The 13280-nt window shown below is 42.1% G+C and overlaps 1 protein-coding gene across 3 annotated transcripts in view; it reads left to right on the top strand.

The window, feature by feature from the left end:
- CDC20B (cell division cycle 20B) overlaps positions 1 to 13280 on the top strand; it is a 68980-nt gene that overhangs the window by 21866 nt on the left and 33834 nt on the right. For 2 of the 3 annotated variants that reach the window (XM_086361703.1, XM_086361700.1), the window contains exons 3-4: positions 8689 to 8908; positions 11837 to 11967. In XM_086361703.1, coding sequence (XP_086217829.1) covers positions 8689 to 8908; positions 11837 to 11967 — 351 coding nt within the window. Of the gene's footprint in view, positions 1 to 8688; positions 8914 to 11836; positions 11968 to 13280 lie in introns of all 3 variants that reach the window. The other variant, XM_086361701.1, reaches the window with a different exon arrangement.

Below are 13280 nucleotides of genomic sequence, written 5' to 3'. Positions count from 1 at the left end.
TAAGCTATAGTTGTTTGCATACCATCTCTGATTTTTGCCCTGTCTGAATACCATTTGTTAATGACTTAATTTTTTTTTTTTTGGTTCAAATCGTCATTTATTTTACTCGAATTAATTTTCATAAGGGAAAACTTTCTATCAACTTTGAAAAATTTAAAACATTAAAAAACACACATTAAAATACATAACTCTTAAAAAATGTTCATCTGTGCCCTTAAAAACCACATGTCCTTCCTTCATGGAGGGGCTGCCTGAGAACTATATATTCAAAATGTTACCAGTGATTTGAGTTCTAACTCTTTGAATAGTCATTTGTGTTGGATATAGATTTGCCTCCTCCCACGCATCAGGGGCCTAGTTTCGTGGGGTCGGTCCTAGTTTTGTCACAGGAGAGCAGTATAAAAATACGTGTTTTCTTTTATTTCATAAATTGCTTCCCTTTAAAGAAGACAGTTCCAGGACTTTCCAGTGCAGGGATGCGGGTTCGAATCCTGGTGGGAAAACTAAGATCCCACCAGCTGTGTGGCACAACCGATAAAAAATAAAGAATACAGTTCCTTTTGGGCCTCCTTCCCTCTGGACGAGGTGCCCCAGGTGCCTTCACCCCATTCGTGTGTCGCTCTGTTACTGTGTTTTCCCTGGTCTCCTATTATTGTGGTCTCTTTCCTCCAAATAAAATCAAGTTTTGAATCCTGGCTTGTCCATCTCCTTTTAAAAGAATGGTTCTGAGACTGGCCGCAGTTCTCCAGATGAGTTCTGACTTGTGCAGAGATAATCAGATCTTGCCTGCTTTTTTCCTGGACACTGTTTTTCCCTTACTAAGAGCTAAAATTGCACTACTTAAGCAAAGTAATGGCGTTATGCTGTTGTCTCATATTCTGGAGGTGGTTGGTTAATACTGCCTGTCATTTTCACTTCTTATCAGTTCTTTCCCACGTTAGGCCTGTGCAGTGAAAACAATCTAAATGGGAAGATTTTTCACATATTCTTATTGAATGGAGTTTTGCTGACTTTGGTCTTTGTCCCAGGCTTTATATTTTTAATATTTTAACTTTCTTCTCAACTTGGGAAAAATAGTTTTGATAAATTCCCATTCAGACCACTAATAACAAATTGAGCAGAGTTAGGCCAGGGACAGCCCCCTGTAGTGTATTGCAGGGGATTCATTCAGGCTCACATGGATCCAGTAAGACTTGTGCCTTCCAGACTGCTGTCTGCAAACTACTTATTTCTAGTGACTTATTCCTCCTATTGGAAAACCATGAAAAACATTTGTCTATCTAAATTTGGGGGGCATTTTCTCATTTGTCATCATAGATCACTAATCAGTGTTCATTCTGGAAGTGTTGCCAGTGTTCTGAGGTTTCATTTATCTGGTCCCAGAGATTGAACTTATTTAAAATGCTCAGATGAGTACTTACTGCTTAATTTATCTCACTCTCCAGTTTCTGCAGAAATGTTTATTATATGCTGTCCAATTTGAAAATCATTCTTAATGGAAAAGAAAGAAAGAAGATAGCTTATTTCCCTGCCTCTAGATTCTTTCTTAAATCCCTTGTGCCTTTTCAGGATTAATTGCCTCAGAGGAAAGAGATTCATTCATTTGTTCATGCACTCCTAGATGCCAATAAATATCCTGTAATCTGAGGCTAGTAAGAGAAAAGACAGAGTCTCTGGTCTTCAGGAACTGCCGATATAGTAGGAGGACATAAAAATAATCAGGAAAGTGAAATATGAGCTGTCTTAGTCTGTGTGGGCTGCTGTAACAAAACACCACAGACTGGGCAGCTTATAAACAATAGGATTTTATTTCTCACAGTTTTGGAGGCTGGAAGTCTGAGGTCAGGGTCCCAGTGTGGCCAGCTGAAGGCTGTCTGCTGGGCCGCAGACTTCTTGTTGTGCCCTCCCGTGGAAGCGGCTGGACAGCTCTGTGGGGCCTCTTTTCTAAGGGCACGAATCCCATTCTTTACCATCTGAGCTTCCCTGGTGGTTCAGATGGTAGACTCTGTCTCCAGTATAGGAGACCTGGGTTCGATCCCTGGGTTGGGAAGATCCCCTGGAGAAAGGCATGGCAACCCACTCCTGTATTCCCACCTGGAAAATCCCATGGACAGAGGAGCCTGGTGGGCTACACCCCATGGAGTTGCAGAGTTGGACATGACTGAGCGACTAACTTTGCTTTCACTTTGCCCTCATGACCTATTCACTTCCTAAAGGCCCCACCTACTGACACCAACCATTAGGGGTTAGGATTTCAATATGATTTTGTGGAGGAAGAGGGGAGAGACACAAACACTGAGACTACAGCATGAGCAGAGATGTTAAAAGCACGGGGACTGAAGACGGAATGGCTTTGTGAGTTGAAACCGCAGGTTGCCCTGGTCGGTTATGAGGCTGTGCACTGCATGCTGCAGGGGCTGTCGTGTTGTGTACAACTGCGGTGGCCTGAATCCTGGATCTCCTACTTGTCAGCGCTGTGTCTTTGCTCAAGTTATCTTGTTCAAGCCTGTTAACCTTCACTTTCCAGCTCTGGAGAATGGGGGAAATAATTGTACCTATCTCATTGCGTTGTGATGAAGTTTTAAAGAAAAATCCTTTAATGCATTTATCTCAGTGCTTGGCACATACTGAGCACTCAATGAATGCTGTTATTATTCATAAAATGTGGCTTGGCTCTATCGGAAGCACACACAGTGAGCCACGGAAGCATAAGGAGTGCTAAGTATTAGTTGCTAATGACTGATGTAATAAATTACCACAAATTCTGTGGCTTAAAACAGCACACATGTATTCTCTGACAGTTATGGAAGCTAGAGGTCCAGAGTCAGTTTCGCTGGCAGAAGCCAAGGAGTCAGCAGGGCCTTGCTTCTTCCAGAGGCACTAGGGGAGGAGCTGTTCCTTGCCTCTTCCAGTTTCTGGTGAGCCAGAATTTTTTGGTTGAGCAATGCTCCAGCCTCTGCCTCTGTGGTCGCATTGCCTTCTCCTCCTCTGTGTGTGGTCAAGTCTCCCTCTGCCTCCTTCTAGAGGGAGGGGTGACCCATATAATCCAAGATGATCTCCCCATCTCAAGATCCTGACCTTGATAAACACATCTGCAAAACCTCTTTGTCATAGGAGGGAACATTCAGAGGTTCTAGGGATTAGGACCTGCATATCTTGCTGCTGCTGCTGCTAAGTCGCTTCAGTCGTGTCCAACTCTGTGCGACCCCATAGACGGCAGCCCACCAGGCTCCCCCGTCCCTGGGATTCTCCAGGCAAGAACACTGGAGTGGGTTGCCATTTCCTTCTCCAATGCATGAAAGTGAAAAGTGAAAGTGAAGTCGCTCAGTCGTGTCTGACTCGTAGCGACCCCATGAACTGCAGCCTACCAGGCTCCTCCGTCCATGGGATTTTCCAGGCAAGAGTACTGGAGTGGGGTGCCATTGCCTTCTCCGCCTGCATATCTTAGGGGGCCACTATTGTATCAGGATTCTCTAGAGAAACAGAATCAACAGGATATATTACAGACACATAGACATAGACATTGACATAGACACAGACACCAGTAGAGATATAGATAAGAAATTCATGAGGTTATGGGAGCTAAACCCCATAACCTTGCCATGTGCAAGCTGGAGAACCAGGAAAGCTGGTGGTATGATTCATTGCAAGTCCAAAGGCCTGAGAACTAGGGAACTGCTGATATAAGTCAAGGAGTCTGAAGGTCTAAGAACCAGGAGCTCTGATATCTGAGGGCAGGAAAAGATGGACATCTCAGTTCAAGAAGCAAGAGAGTTTGCCCTTCCTTTGTCTTTTTGCTCCATTTGGGCCCCTGGTGGATTGGATGGTGCCCATCCATTTTGGTGAGTGTGGATCTCTTGACTCAGTCTACTGAATCAACACTTTTGGGGAGTTCTGGTTGACCCCAGCTACAAGGCTAGAATTTGCTCCTGCAGAGAACAGTTGAAAAGCATCCCAGATGGGGAAACTGTATGGTGAGAGTAACAGTGGACAAGTCAGAGAAACATGGCTCAGTGTCAGTGTCAGTGTGAAATTTCTTAATCATTTTTCTTAGCTGACATATTCTTTTCATATTCACATGACATATTCAATTCATATTCAATTTGACATATTCAAATCCTTCTTTATTTTCCCTCTTCTAAACTCAGGATTATTTTGTTTTTATATATTTAAATTGGGGCTCCAAGAAAACCCTGGATCAAGAGCATCATGTTTGGTGCAAATTAATCTTCAAATATGGTGGCTGCTCTCTTTCTTGCCACCAAGAAGGGAGAGGGTGGCTTGGCTGGTGTTTGCAGAGGTTGCAGACCTAACCCACAGCCTGAACAGGGCCCACAGGCTTGCTTTCCCATGGCATTTGAAAATTTTTGAATCATTTGAAGACTTTAAGAAATAGGGAAATTGATGAAAAGTCTCAATTTCTGTTAAAACAGGAACAATGTGCCCCTCTGACTTTCTTCTTCTTTTTAAAAAAAATTATTTAATTATTCATTTTTGGCTGTGCTGGGTCTTCACTGCCACACGGGCTTTTCTCCAGTTACAGTGTGCAGGGGCTACTCTTTGGTTGCCGTGTGCGGACTTCTCATTTACGGACTTCTCATCGTAGTGCCTTCTCTTGTTTCAGAGCACGGACTCTAAGGCGAGCGGGCTCCAATTGTTGTGGCTCCCCCCAGGTTCTAGAGCACAGGCTCAGTAGTTGTGGTGTGTGGGTTTAGTTGCTTTGCGGTGTGTGCAATCTTCCTGGAGCAGAGATCTGACCGTGTCTCCCGCATTGGCTGGAGGATTCTTGACCACTGAGCTGCCAGGGAAGCCCCCTGTCTTTGTTGGCTGAGACACGAGCCTTACAGTCGGAGAGAGATTCTCCCTGTGCCTGCGCCTGAGCCTCTCCAGTTGTTGAGTTGACTCTGTGGTTTCCTTGGAGGACAGTAACCCAGAAGTAGGAAGAGGAAAATCTGAGTGGGCCACGTTTCTCCCTGGGGGTCTGCTCCTGCCAGTTCCTTCCCTGTTGCCCTCTTGTCTAGACTTCTGAGTGGGAGATGCCTGATTTATGTTTCCCGGGCTCCCTCCTTCCTGCTTTTCAGCTTTCCTGTTCCTATTCAAAAACAATTACAAGGGTAGAACAATTGAAAGGCAAAAAAAATCAACCCCAAGCGACACTGTTCATAGACACTGTTCAGAGCAGCAGAGGCCTCAGGCTCCCGACTTCTCTTTTTCTGGGGAAGGTGTCCTTTTGATGCCTTGGGGAGAGAATTCTTCTTGCCAGATGAAATGACTGCCTGTCTGCGGTTGGGAAGGATGATCACTTTCACACATACTCACTAAAAAAAGCAAACAAGACCAATATTCCCTGCCATAAATGTTCTCGCATGTTTTCTTTCTTCCTATCTTTCTTTTATAAATAGGAAGTGGGACCATATTGGAATACTCTTGTATAGTGTCCTTTTTTCACTTGTTAGTAGAGTGTAAGCATTTTCATGTTTTATTGAATTTTATTCTACTTGAAAGGTTTTTAAAATTGAAGTGAAATCATAAAATATAAAAACATAAAAATAAACACTTTCAGATGAAAAATTCAGTGGCCTTTAGTACATTCACAGTGTTGTACAACCGCCATCTCTATCTTCTTCCAAAATAATTTCATCATCACAAAAGATGACTCAAAAAAAGAAAAAAGAAGACTCCATAACCATTAGGCAGTTTCTCCCCATTTCCTCCTTCCCCCAACACATGGAAACTACTAATTTGTGTTCTGTTTCTGTGGAGTTTACCTATTTTGGATATTTCACATACATGGAATCATACAATATGTTTCTGGCTTTTTTCATTTATAGTATTTTCAAGGTTTATCCACATTGTAGCATTTTATGAGTACTTCATTTCTTTTTATATGAGTAATATTCATATATATATGTTGTTATATAGGAATATGTATGTGTTCCATTGCACACATACTTCTGCCCTCAATTTGTTTATCCATTTCAACCTTCTGGCTAATATGAATAATACAGCGGTGCAGGGAGGAAGCCAGTTCTGACTCTATGATAGAATTGTTTCTTTAACTTGCTTTTCTTTGCTTTTGCTATTATTCAGTTCAGTTCAGTTGCTAAGTCGTGTCTGACTTTGCGAACCCATGGACTGCAACAGTCCAGGCTTCCCTGTCCATTTATTATTATATCGTACAGAATGGTTTGCCTCAGAATCCTGCCCCTCTGCCTGACTGTTAAACTAACGTGTGCCTTTGTTCAGAACCCTGTCCACCTGTGGATGGCAGGAAGGGAGAAATTAACACATCCCTTGCCTGAGGCTTGCCATTCTAGGAGATGTTTGCAAGATTAACGGCTTTTTTACTTTGCTTCCTCACCTCCCCCCATCTCTGATCTATAAAAGAACCTGGCTTCCAGAACGCGATAAGATGGTTATTTTGAGGCGCTAGCCTGTCATCTTCTTGGTCTGCTGGCTCCCTGATTAAAGTCTCTTCCTTTCCTCAACACCTCGTCTCTCAGATTCATTGGCCTGTCGTTTGGCAGCGAGCAGAGTGAGCTTGGAGTTGGTAACACTACCATGAACATCCGTACATCTGTATTTGTTTGAGTACCTGTTTTCATTTCTTTTGAGTATATACCTAGGAGTGGAATGCTGGTCATATGGTGATTCTCGGTTTAGCTTTTTGAGGAACTGCCAAACTTTTCCCACAGCAGCTGTACTGTTTCGCAATCCCATAAGGAATGTACAAAGATTCTAATTTCTCTACATACTCACCAACGGTTATAGATAGATAAATTTATTGATTATATTAGTGAGTGTGAAGTGGTGCTTCACTGCGGTTTTGATTTGCATTGCCCTAATGTGTGTCATCGTTTCTAATGACTGCAGGGTATTCCCTTCTATGCCTGATCAGTTCTCCCCTGCTGAACACTGAGTCCCCTCATCTTTTTCCCTTATATACTGCAGTACACATCCTCGTGTTCTCAGTTGAAAGTGTGGACTGTGGAGTCAGAGAAGGTTAGGGTATAGCATCTCCATTTACTCACTGTGGTCTTAGGCAATTCACTTAAATTCTGAACCTCAGTTTCATCATTGGTAAGATGGGAATAAGTAACAGACTTGCTTTACCAAGTCTTCTGAGGATTATATACGAATGTGTATAAAGCTCGTAACACATGGGTTTGTATTGAGTGGTAAGCACTCAATAGATGCTGCAATCTTTGGTTTCTTCCTTGAATTCTTTGAGATGACATTGCTAGGTCAGTAGAGGTTACGCACATAATAAAGGGCTTTTAACACACATTGCCAAATTGTCCTTTCCAAATACTAATTGACACTCCACCAGTACTGCATGCCAGTGCTTGTTTCTAGAACCTTCAACGTTAGGCAATGTCATTTTAAAAAATTGCTAACATCTCATTATTGTTTTAAATTTGCATTTTTTTATTACAAATGAGCTTGAATATTTTGGGAGCATTTACATCTCTTTTGTGAACTGCTTTTTTATGTCTCATGCTCGTTTTTCCAATGGGATGGCAAATTTTCTAAATTTCTGTAAGAGCCCTTTATAGAAGGATATTAACCTAATATGGGCTTCCGTTTTAGCTCAGCTGATAAAGAATGCACCTGCAATGCAGGAGATCCCGATTCGATACCTGAGTTGGGAAGATCCCCTGGAGAAGGCTATCCATTCCAGGATTCTTAGGCTTCCCTGGTGGCTCAGACAGTAAGAATCTGCCTGCAATGCGGGAGACCTGGGTTCGATCCCTGGGTTGGGAAGATCCCCTGGAGGAGGGCATGGCAACCCACTCCAGTATTCTTTCCTGGAGAATCCCCATGGATAAAGGAGCCTGGTGGGCTACAGTCCATGGAGTCATAAAGAGTTGGACAGGACTGAGCAACTAAGCACAGCATATTAACCTAACATGGGGCTTCCCAGGTGGCTCTAGTGGTAAAGAACCTGCCTGCCAATGCAAGAGACTTGAGACACAGGTTCCATCCTCAGTCAGGAAAATCCCCTGGCTTGCCTGGAAAATCCCATGGACAGGGGAACCTGGGGGCCTATAGTCAATAGGGTTGCAAAGAGTTAGACACGACCGAAACAACTTAGCAGGCACAACCTAATATGCCTGTCATTTTGTTAAAAAATGATTCATTTTCATTTTAATTCCACATAGCTCCAGGGCATGGCTCACCACTAAAGGATCTGTAACTACCAAACTCCTGTTGTTTCTCAGAAAGCATGGACAGAAGTTGCGCAAGTTAGGCCTCAGTTTTCTTATCTGTGAAATGGATTGGACTAGAAAACTGCTGTTTATTTTCAGATTTTATGAAATTTTACGATTTTATGTAAGCATCTTATATGCTCAGTATATAGTGTTATTCATATTTTATATTTGTATGTAATAGTAATAAACATAAGCATAATCACTCCCTCAATTGCTTTGGTGTGTCTTGAGACCCTCAGCAGAGGCTCTGAGTATGTGTGTGTGTCTATGTTAAAATATGTAATCATATGTTTATTTTATATGCATATGTAAAATAACATTTTCCCAGGTCACAAAAATTAAAAATTTCGTGTATATGTATCAACATACATTTTGTGTTGTACTAGATGAGTTGTTTATAATTCTCTTTTAAGGAATCTTAATGATTGTATCATTGAGGGTACTGTAAATCATGGATCTTTTTGTTATTAAATAGGTATTTAATGTAGTTAACACTACATACTCTAACTTCACCAGCAACTTGGCAAAGAGACTATCAGCTGAAGTTCCTGTTGTCAGTAGCCCGATTACCACAAGATGGCGGCAGAGCCAAGCTGGGGATGTGACTGCCCTTTCCTTTGGGGAAGAGCATTCAACTGCTGACCTCCCAGAAACTGTGCTGAAGATGACTCCTGAGAAAGAGACCTTGACTCCAGGTGAGGTAATATAAATGCCACAAGCCAGTTTTGAAATCTTAAAAAAAGATATACTTCTGAGAGAATCTGTCTTACAGAAATATCTAGTGTTATATTTAGTCAACTGCTTTTTTCTCCTTTTGAATAAGAAATTTCCAAGGGAGCAGGGGAAGGGGAGGGCTGAAACAAAACCAAAAGAAAGTATGTTGTATTTTAAATATGACATTAGACACAATGAGGCACCATAGTCCTGCAGATTGAGAAGAAGCCCAAATCTTTTTTAAATCAATGAAATTCTCATGTAATAGTAAGTACCAATACTGAAAATAGCTGGCTGAAGCAACAGGAGATACAGGGTTGGAGGAAGGTCATCCTAATGGCTATCTTCTGAAAGATATTTTAAACTGAGGGGTGATTTTAATGCTGTTTCAGAGGAATTTCTGGCTAATTGTTTCAGAGGAATTTCTGACTAAAGTGGCTCCCTTTTCTTTCATAGGTCCTTAATTAATTAGTTATTTTCAAATAAGGCATTGCATGAGAAATTTAGAATTCTAAGAGATAATCAGACAAAATAATTTTATAATAAAGTCTATTTTATTTTCTATTTAAGTTTATACTGCATATTAATCAAAAACATTGTTTTCTTGCTGTTTTGCTGGTGGGATTTCTTTCTTTTTGTTCCAGAACGGTGAACACTGAGGACCTTCCCGTCCTAAAAGGGATGTTTGTAGAGAGGTTCATTTGCTGTCATGCTTTGTGGACAAAATCTGAGAGGTCCAGGATTCCTTAGGCTAGTGGATGTGAACTCTTTGTTGATAGCTGGGATGATTGTCAGTACTAGCATTCAACTGCAACATTTTCTTTCTCATTTGAGGTTCAGAGAGCCTGCTTCTTCTCCTCTTTCAGTTCAGTTTCAGTTCAGCCACTCAGTTGTGCCTGACTCTTTGCGACCCCATGAACCGCAGCATGCCAGGCCTCCCTGTTCATCACCAACTCCCAGAATCCACCCAAACCCATGTCCACTGAGTTGGTGATGCCATCCAACCATCTCATCCTCTGTCATCCCCTTCTCCTCCTGCCCTCAATCTTTCCCAGCCTCAGGGTCTTTTCAAATGAGTCAGCTCTTCGCATCAGGTGGCCAAAGTATTGGAGTTTCAGCTTCAACATCAGTCCTACCAATAAACACGCAGGACTGATCTTTAGGATGGACTGGTTGGATCTCCTTGCAGTCCAAGAGACTCTCAAGAGTCTTCTCCAACACCACAGTTCAAAAGCATCAATTCTTCGGTGCTCAGCTTTCTTTATAGTCCAACTCTTACATCCATACATGACCACTGGAAAAACCATAGCCTTGACTGGACGGACCTTTGTTGACAAAGTAATGTCTCTGCTTTTCAATATGCTGTCTAGGTTGGTCATAACTTTCCTTCCAAGGAGTAAGCGTCTTTTAATTTCATGGCTGCAGTCACCATCTGCAGTGATTTTGGAGCCCAGAAAAATAAAGTCAGCCACTGTTCCCACTGTTTTCCCATCTATTTCCCATGAAGTGATGGGACCAGATGCCATGATCTTAGTTTTCTGAATGTTGAGCTTTAAACCAACTTTTTCACTCTCCACTTTCACTTTCATCAAGAGGCTCTTTAGTTTTTCTTCACTTTCTGCCATAAGGGTGGTGTCATTTGCATATCTGAGGTTCTTGATATTTCTCCCAGCACTCTTGATTCCAGCTTGTGCTTCCTCCAACCCAGTGTTTCTCATGATGTACTCTGCATATAAGTTAAACAAGCAGGGTGACAATATACAGCCTTGATGTACTCCTTTTCCTATTTGGAACCAGTCTGTTGTTCCATTTGCAGAACATTTCTGCAGTTGAAATTAGATTTTGGATTCCTCCTTCCTCTTAGATTTTGGATAGCCCAGAACTTGAGGGGTTGGGCTCTAGGAACATCAGTACAGCTTATCCGGCACATGTTTGTCTGAATGAGAAGAGATTGTCACATGGCAAAAGGCCAAAATACTTAATCCAGTTGTCCCTTGATTCCTCTGATGAGCAAGTGATATAGCAGATTTTTAACTTAAGAAGATGACTTGTCAAGGTTTTCATTGCAGTTAAAAGTCTGGTAAAGGGCTTTCTCAGTCTTGAGAAGAGAATAGACATGGATAATAACAAGGTAAACAACATTGGCTCTTCCATGACAGTAACTTAGGAAGTATTTTACTAAAGTCACCTTGTCAAACTAGTTTTATATCTTTGTGCGCTAGGAAGAGGGAGAGGCGAAGTGTTTCGCTATAATCATGTAGTGAACATCAGTGACTGAAAGGCAAGCATCCGTAGTGACTTCCTGGCAGGATGTTCACCACCTGTGCAAACCAGCTACTCTTCTCATCATCATTTTAAGCTTTGAACTGTTTGTATCCATTCTTCAAATGTGCAAATGCGTTCTTTCCATGCAGAGTTAAAGTGTTTCTGTTGCTGCTGCTGCTGCAGTTGGAGACAGGTCTTTAATCTTGACATTTCCTCCTGGTTCTGAGGCCACAGAGGGAATTTCTCACCCAGTGTTCACTCATGAACCCAGTACCCTTGACCCTGTGCTGCCCCTCCACCCCACCCCGCCTAGGACTTTGGAGAGATGAGGGCCTACATATTCACATTCTGTTCTATACGTGCCAAGGGCTGACCTCCCACCAAAGGTTTAAGAGATTATGGTGGTGGTTTAGTCTCTAAGTTGTGTCCAACTCTTGCAACCCCATGGACTGTATGTAGCCTGCCAGGCTCCTCTATCCATGGGATTCTCCAGGCAAGAATACTGGAGTAGGTTGCTATTTCCTTCTCCAGGGCATTTCCCCAACCCAGGAATCAAACCCAGGTCTCCTGCATTGCAGGCAGATTTTTTACCAACTGAGCTATTACTTTAAAAACCAAATTCAAAGCTAAATGTTTTCTGGCAGGATCCTACAAGGAACCACTGAAGACCCCCAACAAAGGAAGTTCTGGAACAAATAACTCTGCTTTCCAGTTTGGCAAGGCCCCTCATGCACTGAACAGAGGCTGGAAGGATAAAGTTGCTTCAAAAGACCCGGTGGGTGAAGAGAGAAAACCAAAGATTTCTTATCTTGAGAAGCTCAAATAGCTGAGTCCCAAACATGAGATAAAAGCTGGCTTAGCTGCTCTTACAAATCAATAAGGAAAGGATGGATTCCTGATAGGAAAAATGAGTGTATGAAGGACACTTCCAAAAAGAAACAGGGTTGTTAATTAACACACAAAAAAAGTTTAATTAGCATCAATCAAAAAAGTGAAAATGAGACTAACCATCCAAAAGGTAAAGATTAAAAACAGAGGGACTTCCCCAGTGGTCCAGTGGTTAAAACTCCTGGCGTCCAATGCAGGGGGTGTGGGTTTGATCCCTGGCCTGGGAACTAAGATTTTGCATGCCAAGCAGTGTGGTTAAAAAAAAAAAAAGAATAAAATTATGCATACTATGTATGTTTCCTCTCGGTGCAAAGTTGTGTTGTGTGGTCTTTTCCCAACTCTTTGGAAAGTGTGTGGTAATATGATCTGCCCTTTGGCAGGTCGATTTGACTCCTCCTCTATAAGATGGTCTTTTCAAAATTTCCCTTAAGTCTTTGTGTGTTTTTTTTTTTTTTATTTCTCTACGAAGTTAACTTTATTTTAAGGATCTTATTGATTATGATTCTAATATCATAGTCCACCCTAAGTCCTTTGGGCACATTAAATATCGATAGCATGATTTTAGGTTTATTGAAACCAGTGAAGAGCCTCTGAAGGAATCAATGTTTCATTTAGAAAACTGAACTAGGAATGTCATAAATTCTCAATTTAGGCAAAGTTAAAGTCATTTGATGTGTGCTTCCTGTGTTTGGCATATGTGTTTTCCTGGAGGAACAATAAAATATTGTGAATGTGAAATTTAATTATTTGAACTCATATGCAGTTGCAAACAATTGTATTAGAGCAAGTCTTCTGCTAGGTGCTTTGCTGCTGGGTGGGGCTTCCCTGGTGGCTCAGATGGTAAAGAGTCTGCTTGCAGTGTGGGAGACCCGGCTTTGATCCATGGGTCGGGAAGATCCCTTGGAGGAGGAAATGGCAAATCACTTCAATATTCTTGCCTGGAAAATCCCATGGATGGAGGAGCCTGGCAGGCTACAGTCCATGAGGTCGCAAAGAGTCGGACATGACTGAGTGACGTCACTTGTTATTTGCTTGTTGCTGGGTAAGGGTAAGATGGCCAGGGAGTTACTTTGAGGGAACTATGTGTGCTTTTGAACTCATGCCCAGGCCAGGCTATTAGCACTGTCCTTTCCACCCTCTACTGGTGACTGGAGTTTTTACTGCCCTGACTTCCAGTCCTGACTTCCCTTTTCCTTCCCC

Source organism: Bos grunniens, chromosome 20 (genome assembly GCF_055505025.1).
Source record: "Bos grunniens cultivar Pamir isolate PY7600 chromosome 20, Bosgru_T2T1.0, whole genome shotgun sequence".
NCBI lineage: Eukaryota > Metazoa > Chordata > Mammalia > Artiodactyla > Bovidae > Bos > Bos grunniens.
This window is presented reverse-complemented; position numbering and strand designations above follow the sequence as displayed.